The sequence below is a fragment of the Sander lucioperca genome, chromosome 1, assembly GCF_008315115.2.
Source record: "Sander lucioperca isolate FBNREF2018 chromosome 1, SLUC_FBN_1.2, whole genome shotgun sequence".
In the NCBI taxonomy this organism is placed as follows: domain Eukaryota; kingdom Metazoa; phylum Chordata; class Actinopteri; order Perciformes; family Percidae; genus Sander; species Sander lucioperca.
Window position 1 is genome coordinate 20179981 of NC_050173.1, and position 18383 is coordinate 20198363.

The following is an 18383-nucleotide window of genomic DNA, read 5'->3' on the forward strand; positions in this document are numbered from 1 at the left end:
TCGGACTGATCATTTGGCTCCCGTCGGTCCAAAAAGTGCCTCGGAACACACCAAAGCGATGCCGACTTGAGCGTACATTCTGCTCGTGCGTGAGACGTAATACGTCTCCATAACAGCAGGCGGCGCTAATCTGTATTGTCGCTCAAAAAATGAAAACCGGAAATGATGAATATGTCATGTGGGTCTGGCTTCTCCCGAATTTCAAAGCCGATCATAATGGCGGATCGTTCGGAATACGATGTGGTATTTTACGAAAATAGTTCACCGAAATGTGTTTCTGAAAACATTTTAAGCGAGAAATAGGCCATGCAGTTGCTGAATCTGTCTGTTTTTTTGATCGACAAAGGTCAGTTTGAAAGATTTTCGTCAGATTTTGAGAGACGTTCGTCAGGTTCATCCTGCTCGTCATTTCCGGTAAGCGTTTTAACATACGTGCACTGATTCGCTAGTCAAGGGCTAGCACTCCACCAATCAGAGTGGTCATTGAGTCCGACTGCCCACTGGCCGATTCAACAAGTCAAATCGGCCCAAATTAAAGCAGACAGCTCCTCCGACTGACGACGGCACGGAACACACCAAACAGACTCGAGTCACCGACCTCGTTAGACTGTCCGACGGCCGATAATCGTGTTGGTGTGTCAGCGCCTTAAAAACACAGCAGCAACAAAACATTGCACACAAAAAAACAGCAACTATAACTGAATATGCATTTTATTAGCACTGAAAATGTTTTTAGATGTTTTAAGAGGAAAAATATTTAATAATTTTATATTATTTAATAATTATTAATTTAATAGTTCATTTTTTTGACCGACCCCTGCTTGCTTACATATAGGCCAACTTTGACACATACACACATGCAAACTCATACTTACTCTCATTCTCCCACTCATGATACATTTACATGCAAACAAACACACTTGGGGCACAGAACAATATCTCCTGATTAGCCATTTTGGCAGAGCGAGCAAGACAACTTAAATCTCGGCCAAAGCCAATCAGTGCAGGGTATCGGGGAAATGGAGCTGAGACAGAAGCTCAGTGTATGATGTTTACTGGCTCGTCCATGTACACAAACATGAAAGACATATCACGTCCTACCAAGAACACAGGTCCAAATAAACACACTTATTTGTTGTTTAACTGTCAGGTCGACCCAATCCTACAATCCAGGCATCATGCTTTCACACACTGTAGCAGGAAGTAATATAAATATACTAATATTTTTCCCTGGACATGCCTTAAACAGGACTCTACTACAGTCTATAGATATGAACCACACACTTTCATTGCTTCCACACTGACTCAGAAGTGATGGACTGCAAACCAGAATTTTCAGCACCAAACTAATCGTTATACACAACATTATGTATCCAAACATGAAAGCAGTATCAAAATAGGGCTGAAAGTAACGAATCCTCAATAAACTTGAGTACGCTTGGATTACTAAAATGATCTCCGCGCCGGATCAGGTTAAACAGGTTAGACCCAGCATTGGGGGTCTACATGACAGCTGAAAGACAGCACTGAATTTGATGAATTTAAGAATTAGAGCAAATATTTTATGTTTACATAGTCAAGAACACTACATGAAATAAACATATTTAAATGTAAATAACAGGCAATATGAAGTTGTTGGGGGTGATGCTGACAACTACCTGAAAGCATGCTACTGGTGTGTATCTGTGTAACTTGTTAAACACTCCGGCTGTGCGTAGGAGCCTTTAACAACTCATCCTATCTCTCTACTCTGTGGGCACTGTCTGTGTAAACCAATACTTAACAAGTATTTGCATCAAAAGTGCCATGTGTTCTTATTTTTCTCTCTCTTAACTATAACCTTTAACTTCAGAACTGTATGTGCTCTGGCCTGACAGTTGAGAGCAGTCTGAAAGTAGCCTCTTGGAGTTGGAGTTGCAGGCCATCATTTGGGCGTAAATAAACAAAGTGAATGCCAGGGTGTGGTGAAAAAGAAGAAATAAAAGCTTCAAGATCCTCTCAGCAAGAGATTGTTGTCTTGGTAGAGCTGAAATAATTCCAAATTTTGCTGTACAATTGTCTCAGAAATAACTGCAATCAACAATATAATTGTCTCCTTCAGTCAAATTTGAAAATATGTATTCATGTATTACTTTTTTTAAACAAATTGAAGTTTTGAATGAATTCCAGGATAGCCTACATCTTTTGGCTATATATCACTGTTATGTGACCCAGATAATGTAATAACACAAATACACAGCCTAGAAAGTGAACTACAACTCTTTATTATAATTAAAAAAAGATTTCCCAAATGTATCCCTCCTTGTCATTTTTGCTGCTATGAACGTGTATAGGATCAAGTGGCAACAACTAACAATTCAAATAATAACAACATATAGTCTGACCAATAATCACTTATATAATTACAATTTGGCATATCTAAACAAAATCAACAATTACCAGTCAAATGCCTTAAGACCATAGCTAATGTTAGCAATTAATTGAGGTTAAACAAAGAAACCGTGAATATGTAAAAAAAAATTGACAGACAATTATGTAATAGTTGTTAAAGGCCTGTGTCTTGGTCTGACAGATTAGCAGCTCAGTCAGTCTCAGCCTGCTGTCTGGCACTGATCAGTCTACTCTACCTCACTTACAGCAGCAAACTGGTAACAAGAGTGATTTATGCTTCTGTGTAAAATCTATGCCGTGGCTACGTAGGTACGTGGAGACACGGACCTACGCTACGCCAGACCCTACGCCGTAGCCTGACGTCACCCAAAAAGCACGCCGGCCCACTGGGAAAATGCCCGGTATGCCAGATGGCCAATCCACCCTTGTCTATATCCTTCGCGTTCCACTTCAGGGATTGCTCCGGTGCTGCAGGAGATTCCTTATGCTTTCTTTGTGTTGGAATTTTAAATTCGGTGGATTTATGAGGACTATTGTTGACTGCTTCTCAGATCTCTCCATGGTATATTGAGACAGCTAGCTAGACCATCTGTCCAATCTGAGTTTTCTCTCACACAACTATTTTGCAGCGGCTCTGTGCAGAGTTTAGCACCGCCCATGACGATTCTGATTAGTTTAAAGAAATGCCAATAAACCAGAGCATGTTTTCCTCCCATCCTGGAATGCTATGTGGAGTAGCCAGACCCGCTTTGGAGGAGGGTTTGGCAAAGCGAGACTACATTTCCTGGTTCTCCTTCTCCATAAACAACATGAAATCAATGAGATGGTTGACTTTTCCTGCTACAGATTTCCCACCGTGGTCAGAAAGCACAGGGGAGACACTTTATTTCTCTCACTATGACTCTAGAGTCGCTACTCGCTCCGGAGCTAAATTACGTCACTCTCTCACTCGCTCTACCACACGCACGCACGCACGCACGCACGCACGCACGAAAAGTCAGATGCTCAAAATCAAAAAGCCTGAGTTTCTTTTCTAAATCTGGAATTTGCTGAAAATATTCAACAAACCACCACAAATGAAGCCAAAATGGCTTTTTCAACACCAACAAGAGCAACAATACATCCAAGGTTATTATTAGCAAACTATATATTATAAACATTATATTATAAACCCACACATAACGATAACATACGGTTCCTTACTTTGAGTGAAAGTAATTAAATCAATTCAACAGTAAAGGGTAAAAATACAACAAAAATTTACATTGTCAACATTGTGATATTGAGATCTTACCTCATTCATCTGTCTGTCTGTACCCTAAGGTCGATGAGAACTTGTGGTCTAACTTGTGTGTGCTAAGCTAGCAATTCATCAGTCTCAGTTAGTTTTGTCCCTTATAAATTAAGCCCCTGCACAAATTTATGCAGAATGGGGAATTTGTTGGTGGCTAAACTGCGTAAGAGCCCTGTGATTCTGTGAGTCAGGCAGAGCCCAGACAGACGGGAAAAGACGAGGTGAGATCACTGATATTATACAAACTCTGGCACGGCATCACACGCACGCGCACGTGGGAAATACAACTAAACATTTTGTGTCTTTGGAAAAATGTCCCTGCATCAATCTGACATTTGTCGACTTTTTCCACCTCATGGCCTAACAGGAAGGGCTGTCTACAGCTGCTGAGGAACATATACTACCATTCAACAGCTGGAATGAATAGACCAGTATTAAAACACACAAACTGAGGCTCATACATTCATCAAGTGGGTGTTATCTATGGATGTATTAAGAGAACAGGGTGGTACCTAAGTGTAAAAGCTTGTGCTTGAACATGCAAGAACACAACACAAAAACTTGTGCTCAGCCCTGAATCTGGCTATACTGGAAATAGGCAAACAGCGCTATGTGCTGCTTCATTCATGGTTTGCCATCATGAAATAACATTGCTCAGCTGTTGTTATGTACGACCAGCAGCCCAGTGTGCTGTTTGATGTGACCTGCGGAACCTTCCTGTTGATTGAAACAAACAATGCTGAGTCAATGCGGCTAGATAATTCTGGAATGATCCCGTCTGCTATCTGAACCAATGCCAAGTGACCTAAACTGCCTGCCTAATATTCACAACGTTTTTTTTTCTGTTAATGTGCAACTTAAAATTAACGTATAAAGGAAGTAGAGCTTAAATGGTTCGCAAGTATTTAAAGATGACACCTTGGCACATTTTATAGACCAAACTGTAATCAATTAATCGAGAAAATAATCCTCACATTAGTTGCAGCCCTCGTGGGAAGGACGGAATGCAAATGACTGCAAAAGAGAGTGGGAGGGGGATCTACTTGAGAAGAGGTGGGCACTTTAAGTCCTGTCATGTGTCATGGTTTGAGCTGCTCCATATAAGCACTCAGCAATCTCAGTAATGCCACAGAGTAGCCAGAGTAGGGAGAGAGCAAGGGAGCATGGGAAAAAACAGAGAGTGTGCATGTTTAATGGAGATATAAAAGAGATTTGGAGGATATACAGACAAAGAGCTGCTGCTTTTTCTGGAGAACAGGATATGGAATAAAAGGGCAAGAGGATGTGGAGGAAAGAATGTGAAGGAGATAGAGGAAAGTATGAGCAGGAGGAGGAAGGATGGGGAGGAGACAGACAGACGTTACTCCACTGACTGCTTCGAATCAGGAAGTAGGGTCGTGTCATGCAGGCACAGAGGTGGAGAGAAAAATAGGGATAAAGAATATTTAAATAGTGCCACATGATGTATACAACATCTGCAGGCAGAATCTCTCACATTTAAACACATGTGATGGTAAAGAAATGTCTTAGTACAAAAAGACAGAGAAAAACAAGGGGGAGTTTATACACAAGAGGAATGTAACAGAGAGCCAAACGTTTCAGTTTGACCTTTAAAAAAACTGCTTGAGTCATTTGACTTGTTGGAATTATCTTATCATGAAGAAAGAAAACTATATTAGGATGACTACGAAATATTTTTATAACGATTAACTCAAGTTACACATGAAGTTCAGGTTTTTGTCCTTCTACAGAATAAGTGCTCGTTCAGTTGAGATAACCTATCGTTGCCGCAATGGAGGATGCACACCTTGGATCTAAATTCGGTGCAAGATCACAATGGTTGAGTATAAGTAATAATAATAATAATAATAATAATAATAACAATAATAATAATATATACTTTATTAATCCTGCAAGGGAAATTACAATGTTTTCACTTGGTTAATTATATACATCACACTCAGGCCTGAATTACACACACATGCTCAGTACCTATATGCATTAATGGAGAGATGTCAGAGTGAGGGGGCTGCCCATGGAAATACGCCCCGATGGGGGTTCGGTGCCTTGCTCAAGAGAGAACCTTGGCAGTGCCCAGGAGGTGAACTGGCACCTCTCCAGCTACCAGTCCACCACCATACTTTGGTCCGTATGGGGACTTGAATCAGCAACCCTCCGGTTCCCAACCCAACTCTCTACTGACTGAGCTACTGCCACCCAAGTACAATTCAAGTACAATGTTGAAATATTAAGACTTTTAAGGAGTCTACACAAGCTAATCTTGACCTATATTGTGAAACCTGCTAATATTTTACCATACAGGGAAATGCTATTGAAGAAGTACTTTGATCACACATGGAAATACTTGTGAACAAGACCGCAAGACTGGCTTGACAAGAATTGATGACTGTGAATTTATTTAGGTTAATAAGTCAGTGATGCAGTGCAAGTCAAATAGTCAGTGAGTAGCCTATATCAGTCAGTGATCATCAGAGGGAAAACAAGCACCAAGACAAACAAAAATCAACATTTCTTTACTTACAACATACAACACATCTCCATAGAAGATTAGGGTTGCAACCAATTCATTATCAATTAATGTGTTCATTATTTTCTTGATCAATCAATTAATTGAGTGAGTTTAATCATGACAAAGAAAGACAGCAAAGCCTTACTATAGAGAATGATTGGCATTTTTCCTGAATAAATGACATGATATGAAACGACAATGTTATCAACATAATTGCTGATAAATTTTCTGTCAAATGACTACTTGATGAATCCAATATTTGTTTCAGCCCTACAGAAGATAATAGTTGGCACAAGAACATAAGCTGCTTTACAATGGAATACAATAATCATGCTATAAAAACTATTTATTTGAACTGCATGCTCCTGTTTTATATAATTTCCCCACCCACCTTACAATTTAACAACAGGACTATAGCACTGGGTGGCATTGGACCCATTTGACAATGACCTAGCTGAACAGCTTGTACTACAAAAGTCATCCTGTAGATTTATGTCAGCCTGTACCTGATAGTACTTTGCACTCGTTGCCACGAAGCTGTGATATAGCCACTAGATTAGATACCGGAAATTTCTATGTAACTTTTTACTTTAACAGTGTGTTACGATCACAGTAAATAAAAAGACAGCGACAACAGAAGCGTTTGCTTTTCTTGTCCCCATTCTGTGTGGGATTAACTGTGAGCAACAGATTAGCTAACCTACCTAGTGGTCCACAGACAGGCTCAACAGGTGATCTGACAGGAAGCAGTTCGTTTAACGTTAAGCTACCTGGCTTCATTAATCGTGTCCAGGTGCAGATCAAGTTAACACCGGCGGGTTTACCCTAGCATGTTGCCTGTCTCTTAATTGTTAAAACTGTAAGAACACTTTTTGAGCAGCGATAAAGTCGGCTACCTTTGATGTTGTGTCATGCTAACGTTACCTTAGCCTCAGGTTAGCCTACTTTTCAGCTACACGACAGCCAGAGTCGTGCTGGTGTTTAACGTGGTGAATTAAACGTTACGTCGCCTCAACGACAATTTACTTTGACCGACACAAGTTAAACCGAGCAGGGTGTACAATATCGACGTGAAATGATAGAAAACAAAGTGGCGACACCTTACCTGTTGAGTTGACTATCAGTAGTAGCTCCTGTGCAGGTCTGCGGCTGTGAAACTGCATCAGCTGCTGTCCCCAGCTCCTGCTCCTGCTCCTGCCAGCCCTCTGGGGAAATGCTTCACCATAACAACCGGAGCTGCGCCCTCTCCTCCCGCAGGACACACTCCACCAGAGGGCGGCAAAGTCTGCGAGCTTTAATATTAACAGTCTATGGATGTAAAATAAGACAGACTTTATTAATCCCACACTGGGGAAATTCCTATATACTGTCTATGGGAAATTCCTGTAGGCTATGCTGCTTTTTCAATTAAGTGTCCATTTAGTCCACTGATATTTAAGTGGGCCTATGCTAAGTAAATACACTTTATTCATATTGCACCTTTCAAAATAAAATAAAAACCTGCATAAAATAAATATAAAATACAATACCATGAAATAAAACAAAAAATTCAGGGAATGGCCAAACATAGAAACAAAAATAAAAGGAGCAACGTAAAACTGTTGGAGTAATACATTATAGAAAATACCAGCCTATAGAGGGTTTTAATTTACAGACTCACTCCACTGATCTGATACTAAGGGTGAGTTTGTACCACAGAGTTTGAGCCAAAACAGGAAAAGCATAATTCCCCTTTGTCTTCAAAAAAAAACAACCTGGACTGTGGAACTTAACATAATTACAACATTTTGTTGCCAGACCTTAGGGGTATTGGTGCAGAATAAGGAGTTGAAGGATCAGATATAATGGAACTGAACCATGTAGGGCTTAAAAAGTAATTTCAAAAAAATTGAAATAAAAAATGAATAGGGAGCTGATGTAATCCAGATTGAAGAGACATGTTCTCTTTGTCTAGAGTTTGTCAAAAGCCTAGCTGCTGCATTCTGCAACAAATGTACACAAGCAATTGTTATATCACTGAAACAAGTAAATACTAAGAATCAGAAAATAATTTATAATAGTTTGACTCTGGCAAATAACATGACTGAACAAGACTCTTATGTGCTGATTGAAGTTGAGGTATAGATAAAAACAACAGATTTCTGGCTGACTGTTTTACGTTTGCTGTCAGTAGTCCGAGATCAGGGGGGAGACTTTCTCTTTGCTCATCCCTGATTAGCTGGCATTGCAGCCATATCCAGCACCATGTCACTTTACCATGTAGGTATTATTAGGTATTATTATTACAAAATCTTAGTTTTGCAGAATTAATATTAGACACTACTGCCAAAACACACATTTCAAGTACAATTATCAGACATTAGACAGGACAGGCCACGTTGGTGTAAGAGGGATCAATGCTTACATAATATGTATTCAATATCATCTGTTCATCTGTAGCTGCAAGGACTGATATGAATATAGAGGATATGTGAGGAAGAGAAAAAGACAATTTCAGATCAATTAAAAGAAATAGTACTATGTAATATTTAAATGAAAGATGTAGTTGCATTACCGAAAATTGTATTACAACACTGACCCACTGTATATCCTTATTTTTACAGGTATGTGCACATTTGGAAAGAGTAAAAAACAAGTAGGCGTGACATGCCATTGTGCAAAAACACCCTAGCCTTCTTTATCAAGCCATGTGAAAAGGGTGTGTTTGCGTGTGTAAGAGCTTGTTAATGTCAGCTATAATACTGTATATCTGGTTTGACGGCTTTGACAATGTACTCAACACAAGCCTGAACACATGCTCCTTTAATATCCCCATAATTAAATATCAATATATCAAAGCCAACCAACTGTACAGTACAACAATTTTGAACAAAGTAGTCGGATTGTCTGACTGGTTTCTTAATCCAAAGGATACAGCATCAGAATCATCTGCTAAACAGATAGACAGTGGCCAACCAGCAGTGACACTCTGCAGAGACGCAATGAGGAAACAGCTTGGGAGCATGAGCTACTGTTACATCTCTGGCCCTCAGGATCAGATACAATGCATTGCCTTTATAGTGTTAGAAATGTATGAACATTTGCATGAAATGTTACTATGTGATATCAAACAAAAGACCAAAGAAAACATATTGATGCTTTTTTTTTTTTTTTTTTTAAATGGTGGTCTTTACCGATTTGTGCGCATAGTGTTGGTTTTATGTGCCCAGACTTTTTTAGATATCCATCTTTGAGATGTCTGCATTCCCTGCAACAGAATGGAGGTAAATGGAATTACATTTTTGGCGCTCACAGTATTTAAAAATGACATCTAAAAAATTCAACAGCAATGCATCTTTGTCCAGAGTACTCTAAATAATCTACAGACTTTGCTTCAATGGAACTTTGAAGAAATAGTCAGTATGAGCATGTGTTATGTGGCTTGTCCGGGTAAACTGGGACACCATGTCTCAGAAGAGATGCTGCTGTTGAATTTTTTAAATAAAGTGACCTTTTAACGCTCCGACTACTGACATTTTTACTGGCAAAAATAAATTGAGAGACTGAGGTGAAAGCAAAAAAGGAGTTGTTGTTTTTTTCATAATCTGAGTGAACCGACTCTTACAATGGAGCCTAATAGAGTGTGCAAGATGCAGACGCATCTGCCAGGTACCTCAAACTAACCTTTTTCCACAAATGTCTCTTAATTTTAGAGAAAAAAAAATCAAGAACATTTGATGAAGATTTTTAATACCCAGAACATAATATTTTGGTGTTTATCATAATACTTTGTCAACCTGCACATCACTGGTGGCATATCAGCTACTGCAGCAGCTTTTAGCTATATCTGGTGCAGTAAATGTATTGTTCATTGTCCATGTTAAATACAATACAATAAAACAAAAAAATGTGAAACAGAGGGAAAGGTTTATTAGATTATATATAACGCTCTTGCAGCAATAAAGCTGTGACAGCACAATAAAAACCTACTCTCACTTTCTCTGTCTCTATCACAAAGGGCTAAACTTTAGTCTTCCTCTCCATCTAAGTTTCAGGATGCATCCCAGGGCAGCTTAGGAGGGATTTGTCCAGACACAATCAGCCTATATGAACAGACTTGTCCTGGATGCTATTCTATTCATAGTTTCCCATTCTTCTCATGCGTGGCTCACTAATCCAGGCGCAACCTATTAACTGGCACTCCAGTAGACAGGAAGAGATAGATTGACAGTTTGTATTTAAATCAGTGTGTTATACACCAAGAGGGCATGTAAATCAGGTCCAAACATTGTGTATGATGGGTAAGGGGTTTGCCTGTACATGTTTAACTTTCCATCTCGTTAAAAAAAAGAAAATTCTCATTGATGTGAAACTTCATCAAATTCACTTTTTTAACAGAGAAGGCCCTCTGCAAGTGTCAAGCTTCTCACTTCATTTTGAGTGAAACCACTAGAGGGGGACACACTTTCTGACCACGCAACAGAGTGTGTGGCAACCAGAGAAGAAAACCACTGATGCAAATTGCAGCAGGTGAAAGAGGTTTGTTGCTCACCATGGTAGGGATGCCATCTGACCTGGAAAACAAGTTCAAACATTTTGTGTTTCACTGCAATAATTACAAAAGCTTGAATCCTCTTGGTAAGTTTTTCCACACAAGGGGAATTATTTATGAAAAGATGCTTCTGTGCAAGACAACTAAAATCTAAATAGTCTTCTCTATTTCTGCAATCACCTGATAAACAGAGTCTACCATTTGCCCTGTTAATTGGAAATTTAAAGCTTAATGATGGAGTAGTCAGATGCTACTTGGTGTCATTTAAATTGAAGGTGAATACATTTTGCAGGCAGGTCACACCCACTTCATGTCAAAATGTAAGTTAATTGTCACCTAATTATTGATTTTGCAGTTTAAGTTGTGTGATATCAGAAGTATTAATAAGATGAAAATCGACTTTATTCCAAATCCTTTGTTTCTCTGTCGTTCTGGTGACACATCTTGGTGGCACAATCACTTGATTCAAGAGTTGAATTTCATTATCTTATCAGATGTGATATATCCATTACTAAAATAAAAACGCTGAGTTAATAAACATAAATAAAATTCAATGTCAGATGGGTATAGAAAGGTACTCTGGGTTGTTGATTCTTGGATTGAGTACAGTTTATTTGAGAGATATCTTGAGGCAGCAATTGAGGAAAACATGATCGCTCCTGTTTAAGGTGTGAATGTCCTACCCAACAACGACACTTAGCAGCTTGTAAGCGCCAGAAACCCCACAAATGGTGTTGAATAGCCCCCGTATTTCCTCACATGCTAAGCAGCTTCTTTGGGCAGGAACGGTCTCCATCTTACCCAACGGGGTTCCTCCTAATCCAACTTGTTTTCACTGTCTTGCTGGTGCTGTGTGTGTTGGACAGCTGTTAATTATCTGGGCAGCCTGGGAAGAAAGCGTTTGCACATTAGCACTACGTTAACATGAACAAAAGACATGCATTCCCGAAACTTAGTCCTTCAACAGTGAATGGTATTCTGCATAGTCACAGGGAGACCCTACTGTGCGCAAAACACCCCCGAATGTTGCGCGCTCTCAGCACCACCAATGTCTCCAAATTATGTATTCTGCTACAGATGACCAATACCAATTTGTACATTTTCCTCAAAATAGAAAAGCTTTTTGACTGGTGGCCATGTGCATGGTTTTCTCTCTGGAATAACCTGCATCAGAAATAGTCTATAGTAACTTGGCTTCTTTCAATGTATTCCTCACAATCTAAAAATGCTTAAACATGATTTAAGACTGATTCATTTGATGTAGCCTATCAAAAGGAATGGATCCTTAATGATTCCATTAATGTTTCAACGTTTGTATATTAGCCATTCCTCATGTATATTGCTCACCAAAAATTGTTGATTCCATGTAAGCTTCAATCGAAATTACTTCTTTCTTGCACCCAACCCCCATCCCCCACAAGTTTTACTTTTCGCCTCTGCGCCCAAGTGTCACTCTCAAGAGAAACGTCTTCGTGATTTAATATCTACAGGCAACATGATACGTGGTTTTAAATGGAGATCCTACGATGAAGAAGTTGCCCTTGTCTCTGGAATTGTTAAAACAGAAACGTAATTGTTTCAAGTGTATTGCCTGCTCCAAATACGCACTTAATACTTAAGGCCTTTGTGCGTAAATCTTCTAAGCACTGATTCCAGAGCAAACTCGGAATATTTGCGTTGTAAATGGCATGTTGATATTATCATAAGGGTTATTTACAGGTTTACTGTCTTTCTCTCGACCCTCCTCGTACACAGACCCTCCCCAGCCCCCCGGGGCGATCAGTCATTCTGCTCTCAGATAACGCGTCATTCTCCCCACGATTACGCAGCGGGATTTACATGAAACTGTTAATTGTTTGCTCTTCAAATAGTCAGCCTGGAGCCAGCAGTCTGCCAGAAGTTAAGGACCGACTCTTTGACCTCCCTCCCCCTCTTCGTGCTCCTGTCCGAACGTGAGGGCCGATCTTCCCCCCCTGGCTGATCAACATGACAAAGCACTGGCCGGAGCAGAGCCTCTTGGCACCACCCGCTCTGTCCCACCTTGGAGAACATCACGACCATCAACTTGACTTCCACAGAAATGCGCAGCAGAATTTTTCACAAAGCTGTGTAGCACGGAGCTCTTCAGCTCAACATTGGCCTTACCACCTCGCTCGGATGGTTCCCCAGCAGTTGTCGCGCTTGGAGAAACCCGCAGCGCGCCCCGAACACCTCACCAGTGCCACGGCATTCATGGATACAGCCGTACTGCCGGACTCATCGTACCCGAATCCTCAAGATGCCCACTTCAAACAGGAAGGTATCACCCGGGACTCGTGTAACAGTGAACGGGAGAAGAGTAGCACGAGTGGTGGGAAGAAAAAGAACTATCAGCGGTATCCAAAACCACCGTACTCGTACCTTGCTATGATTGCTATGGTCATCCAAAGGTCGCCAGAGAAGAAACTGCCGTTATCTGAGGTAAGAATGAATTTAGATTGCTCACATATTTGTATGCGTTTGTGTGCCCAGTGCTTTACTTGAGGCAATTTCAGTAGAGGTGGCACACGGTGTGTTTTACGCACGGTGCTGCTTATAATGCTCACTTTATTTCCGCACTATTTTATTGAAATACAGTACATCTCAGATGAAATACAAGAGTATATTTCTATCATGAAAGTCAGTAGAATCAGAGAGTTATTGTTACATATATCGATAACACACTGGCAGATCATTTACAGTTCATAAAGTGACACAAAACAGCAGCCTCACGGTGACACCTGATTGACCACCACCTCTTCCATTCTTGGTTTGCTTTGATAAGGTTGTCTCCAGTGAAACCAGACACTGATCTGTATCAGAAAAGTGATTACATAGCGATATACAGTGCATGGTAAAATCACGCTTCAGTTGAGGTTGTTAAACTATGAACATACTGCCCATACAACTTAAATTCTCATATTGATTATCTTGTATTCTTTTTAAATTCATTAACAATGTTTAAGTGAAATGTACAGTATATGTAGTTGGCATTCACTTCTGCAACTATGTACACTAACTCACCATGCATACATCACATTAGTGTGTATTTAGATAGAATTGGCCCACAGTGAAGATGAGCATCTTCTTCAGACAGCCACCCTGACATTTTTGTTTTATTTCCAGATCCTCAAGGAGATCAGTACTCTCTTCCCATTCTTCAAAGGAAACTACAAGGGATGGCGGGATTCTGTGCGACACAACCTCTCCTCTTATGACTGCTTTGTAAAGGTATGTACAAACTGGTAAACAATTCAATGGTTAAATCCCCATTTAGTCTTGTCAGTGGGCTTGATGGAAAGAGATCACAAAATACAAGGTTAACATTTGCATTGCACTATCCTGAGTTGAGATTTGTAGATGTCTTTTAACCTTTGTAGAAATACAATCTGAGGGTGTTTGGAATGATTGTTAATGTGAAACTAGGTCAATCCTGCCGGGCTAGGTTCTCAGACCAAGTGCTCATCTCATTGTCCATCCTCCCTCCACCTGTAGGTGCTGAAGGACCCGGGGAAGCCTCAGGGCAAAGGCAACTTCTGGGCAGTGGAGTTGAGCCGCGTTCCTCTGGAGCTCCTCAAGAGGCAAAACACGGCTGTGTCTCGCCAGGATGAGACAATCTTTGCCCAGGATCTGGCCCCCTACATCCTGCAGGGACACAAACCAGAATCTGAACCACCACCTGCCCTTCTCAGCCCCCACCCAACCATGTGCTCAAGAAACCCCTCCCCAGCACAGGAGGACTTGTTCCGACCCAAGCTGGAGTCATCCTTCGCCATCGACTCTCTGCTACACAGCCTGCGGCCACCTAGTGCCTCTGGGGATATGGATGTGTCTAGCAGGGACTGCTGGGGCAAGGTGGAGCGCCCTCAGTCTTCACCACCTCCGCGGCCTCGCTACGCCTCCTCTGCCCGTAGTGCCTCGGCCAGCTCTGCCAGCCCAGCCTCCACCTCCTCCTCTGATGAGGAATGGAAAGGGATGGCCCTGTCTGGGAAGCGTGTTCCTCTTGATGGTGAGGCTGGGTCAGATGGTTATGAGGACTACAGACCGCCACTGCACAAGTCCGCCCGACGGGAGACTGTTGCACCTCCATGGGAGCTTCCCACCTCTTACGCTAAATATGCTCCCCCTAATGCTGTTGCCCCACCCAGCATGCGGTTCAACGGAGGTCCTCTAATGCCACTGCATGGAGGACTTCCTCTTTATGGCTACGGTGGCTCTCCTGTGGCACCTGGTCACTTCTTAGGTCACGCCTATTGGCCCATCCTCCCCAGCGGACGAGTTTCTGTCCAAGCCCCTTCCCTCATCATGGACCTGGACAACATGTTGCAATCTGTGCCTCCAAATAAGAGTGTGTTTGACGTGTTAGTACCAACCAATCAGAACTCTCACCCACATCATCAACCACCCAGTCAGTACACCCTGCAGAATGGGCCTCCCCTAAACAGGTATCCTCAGTACTGACTCTGAAATACTTACGTATGAGACTTGTTTCCTCATACTGAGCCATACCGTCACTCAGAAATGCACGGATGCTAACCCACTAGGATGCAGGATGAGGTTTAATCAAGATCCACAAGGGAAACACATTTCTGCTGCACACTCTCTTAAATCCAGTCTCAAGCTAAATAAATGTTGACTGTTTAAGATGCAAAAAGGACGCTGAACTACAGACAGTGTAATTGATGGATTCATGTTTTTTCAAGATGAAAAGTCAGTGTTTTGTGCAAAAGCAAACACCTTCTTTCTCATCAATGTGTGGAGTATTACATGGTTTCACTGGAGAAAATGTACCTCAAACAGCTATACAATTAAACAAGTATCTACCTCAGGATTTCAATGAAATGGAGTATTGTGGAGTAATGTATTTCTACAGGCTCTTTGCACTGCAGGTGTTTTTATTGGCATGAATTTGGTTTCTTACACAAAATTCTTTTGCATGTTGTCTAGTTATTGTGACTGCTGAATGTATTGTTGGAATGAATCTTGAATTTTACAGTTGTGTGAAAAATTAGTGATGAGCTGGACTGTTGATTTACATACAGTCAACTTGAGCTTAAAGTATCAAATGCAATATATTTCTTTACAGTTTATCCTGCCAGCATAATCTATAGGATTTTTTAGGGAAATAACTTGCATCATTTCAGTAAAAAAAAGTTTTTTTGTCAGGGTATGTCTGTGTGAACAGATCAATGTGTACACACACTTGTGTTCTTTGTGAGTTTTAGTTTGTTTGTTCAGATGGTGAAATACAGGACCGGCTGTTTACCGTAATCATAAATGTCAGTCTAAACTGTCTGCATTGGTCTTACAGCATATTAACCAGTAGATACTGGTACCTCAGGTTTTTAATGGACTGGGACATGTTTCCTGTGGACTTTGCACTGCCGGTTATTTGCACTATTTTTGTGTCATTATGATCATCTTCCAAAAGGAAATTGCTCATAAATGTTTGCCTACCTCGACAGGTAAATGTTTTGTAAGTTGTTTTTTTTGCCATTTTCCTTTGGTCTTGTTAAACGTTTGTACAGTACTGAGCTGAAGTTTAAGTATCAAAAGAAAGGTATGGAGTTGAACAGGGTATGTAATAAAATGCTGTTTATTTTAACTGTATTGCTGATTGTTGTATATGGCAATAAGTGAACTAAAACTGCACAATCTTAACTTAATTTCCTTTGTATGGTATTTGTACATGTGGGACTCTATCATTTATATGTTACTCAGTTTTAGCATGTTTGTTCAGATGGCTGTTTAGTCCTGGTTGGTTTATTTGCTTGACCTTCCATGTCTTTAAAGCTGGACTGCAAATTATTTGGTTCTTACCAAGATAAAAAAAAAACCCTTAGATTTAGAAGTGTTAGATAATTTATCTTGTTTTAAGAGTGAATTTCTTATTTTAAGTGTTCAACTTTACACTATAATCTTAAATCAAGCACAACCTTATCTTTTTTGTCTCAAATAGGCAGGAAATCTTAAAATTAGGTAAATAACTGTTAAAATAAGATATTACATATCTCCCCCAAATTCTCATCAAAATAAATCTTGATGATGAAAACAAACTCAAGTTGCTTGATTCAAGAGTCACACAAAAAGCATCTGAAAGAAACAGTGTTTATTATTGCTCTGACTTAAAGGACTGTAGTAGTTCAGCACAACTCACAGCTGTCTTAATGTTAGACATCTATAGACCGTAACAGGATTTCTGGGTTCAGTGTCGGTAAACTACAGTCACTCTTTTGCGTTCTTGGTGGCAGTTTAGAATTTGACCACTTTCACATGGCCTAACGTAGTTCTTATTTAGTTTTATTGCAGTCAGGATTTCCTCCTTGGTAAATACAAGCTCTAAATTATCATGGCAGCTACATAGAAAAGGCCACTTTCATTTCAAACCCTTCGAGTGTAATTGTTTCATGAGAATATAATGGAAAAACTCCAGCCGACCAGCTCAATCATCTTTGCTCTATAGTCATTTGGTGCATAAAATGTAAAGAAGCAGCAAGTAAAAGTAGCAATACTACAATATACTAATAATCCTTTACAAGTAAAATGTAAAAAGAAATAAGGTAAATGTACCTGTAAGTACCAAAAGTAAAAAAAACGTAAAGCAGAAAAGTCCCCTGTGAGTGTTATACTATAATACATCATTAAGTTACTGTTAATGACAAATTCATATGTAAGCATTTTACTGTTGTGGCTGGTTATGGTGGAACTAATTTTGACAATTTTATATTTTGTTGGGTAGTTCAACCTAGACAATGTCAAGTTATATGGAATGATCTCATGTTTGATTTAATCTTAACTTGTAAAGTAACGAGTACCTTCAGCTGTCAAATGTAGTGGTACAATATTTCCATTAAATTACATTTATTTAGCTTAAGCTATTAGTTTATCCTCTAAAATGTAATAACAGAAGTAAAGTAACAAGACAAGTTAATTTAAGGTATACCTGCATGTTTAAAAAAAAGTATTAAATGTACTTTACTTTAAGCAGCTGCCTAACTACAGGCTAGTTCAGACTTTCACAGAAATTGAAAATGTTTCACTTGTAGGGCTCTGAATAGTGTATTTGCACTTGTACATATATTTCTTTCTTCTTTCTTGCAGAAGTTTTGTATTTGCCTGTCACTGGGTGCTCTATGACTCTGTTAGCATTTGAATTAACTGTGGATATTTACCTCCACGAATAAGGACTTTCTCGTGATTCACGCTTGTTTTTTGTTCACACAGTCTCACATTCTCCCATAATGAGAGCACAGATCCCAAAACCTAAAGCTGACTATTAGCCAACGGATGAAGTGTAAAGATGGAGAGATTGTCCCAGGCAGCAGCAGGGGGTGAGTCTCAAATCCTCTCAGTATGATAGATTGTTTTACCACAGGAATGATCTATAAACAAGGAAACTTTGATCCACAGTCCATTCACACACACACACACACACACACACACACACACACACACACACACACACACACACAGACACACACAGACACACACACACACACACTTGATTTCCATCAACAGTCCAGCAGCCGTCAGCCTCCTGCTGCTTCCACTGCTATGGCCACTATCTCTTTATCAGCTGCCTACGCATGCCTGCACTCCCCTCACCATCCTTCCTCCTC

At 40.2% G+C, this 18383-nt stretch overlaps 2 protein-coding genes and 1 long non-coding RNA gene across 3 annotated transcripts in view; 2 read left to right on the forward strand and 1 right to left on the reverse strand.

The window, feature by feature from the left end:
* Positions 1 to 7486, reverse strand: part of ppp1r16a (protein phosphatase 1, regulatory subunit 16A) — a 20033-nt gene extending 12547 nt beyond the window's left edge. Inside the window, exon 1 of the mRNA XM_031282163.2 lies at positions 7321 to 7486. The gene's annotated coding sequence lies outside the window, so the exon portion shown is untranslated. The remainder of the gene's footprint in view (positions 1 to 7320) is intronic.
* Positions 1 to 16430, forward strand: part of LOC118494812 — a 19832-nt gene extending 3402 nt beyond the window's left edge. The window contains exon 3 of the long non-coding RNA XR_004897009.1: positions 15476 to 16430. This is a non-coding gene — a long non-coding RNA (uncharacterized LOC118494812). The remainder of the gene's footprint in view (positions 1 to 15475) is intronic.
* foxh1 (forkhead box H1) lies at positions 10729 to 16369 on the forward strand. The gene is made up of 4 exons (XM_031282233.2): positions 10729 to 10832; positions 12618 to 13206; positions 13891 to 13995; positions 14260 to 16369. Exons 2-4 carry the CDS (start codon positions 12733 to 12735, stop codon positions 15223 to 15225), a joined length of 1545 nt encoding a protein of 514 aa, XP_031138093.1. The 5' UTR covers positions 10729 to 10832; positions 12618 to 12732; the 3' UTR covers positions 15226 to 16369.
* Positions 16431 to 18383: the final 1953 nt, after the last annotated feature.

Bases quoted from the DNA above. Each gene is read 5' to 3' on its own strand.
- foxh1 (XM_031282233.2), top strand. From the start codon at position 12,733: ATGACAAAGCACTGGCCGGAGCAGAGCCTCTTGGCACCACCCGCTCTG. The intron at 13,207-13,890 runs GTAAGAATGAAT...TTTTATTTCCAG, and splicing joins AGAAACTGCCGTTATCTGAG to ATCCTCAAGGAGATCAGTAC. The intron at 13,996-14,259 runs GTATGTACAAAC...CTCCACCTGTAG, and splicing joins CTTATGACTGCTTTGTAAAG to GTGCTGAAGGACCCGGGGAA.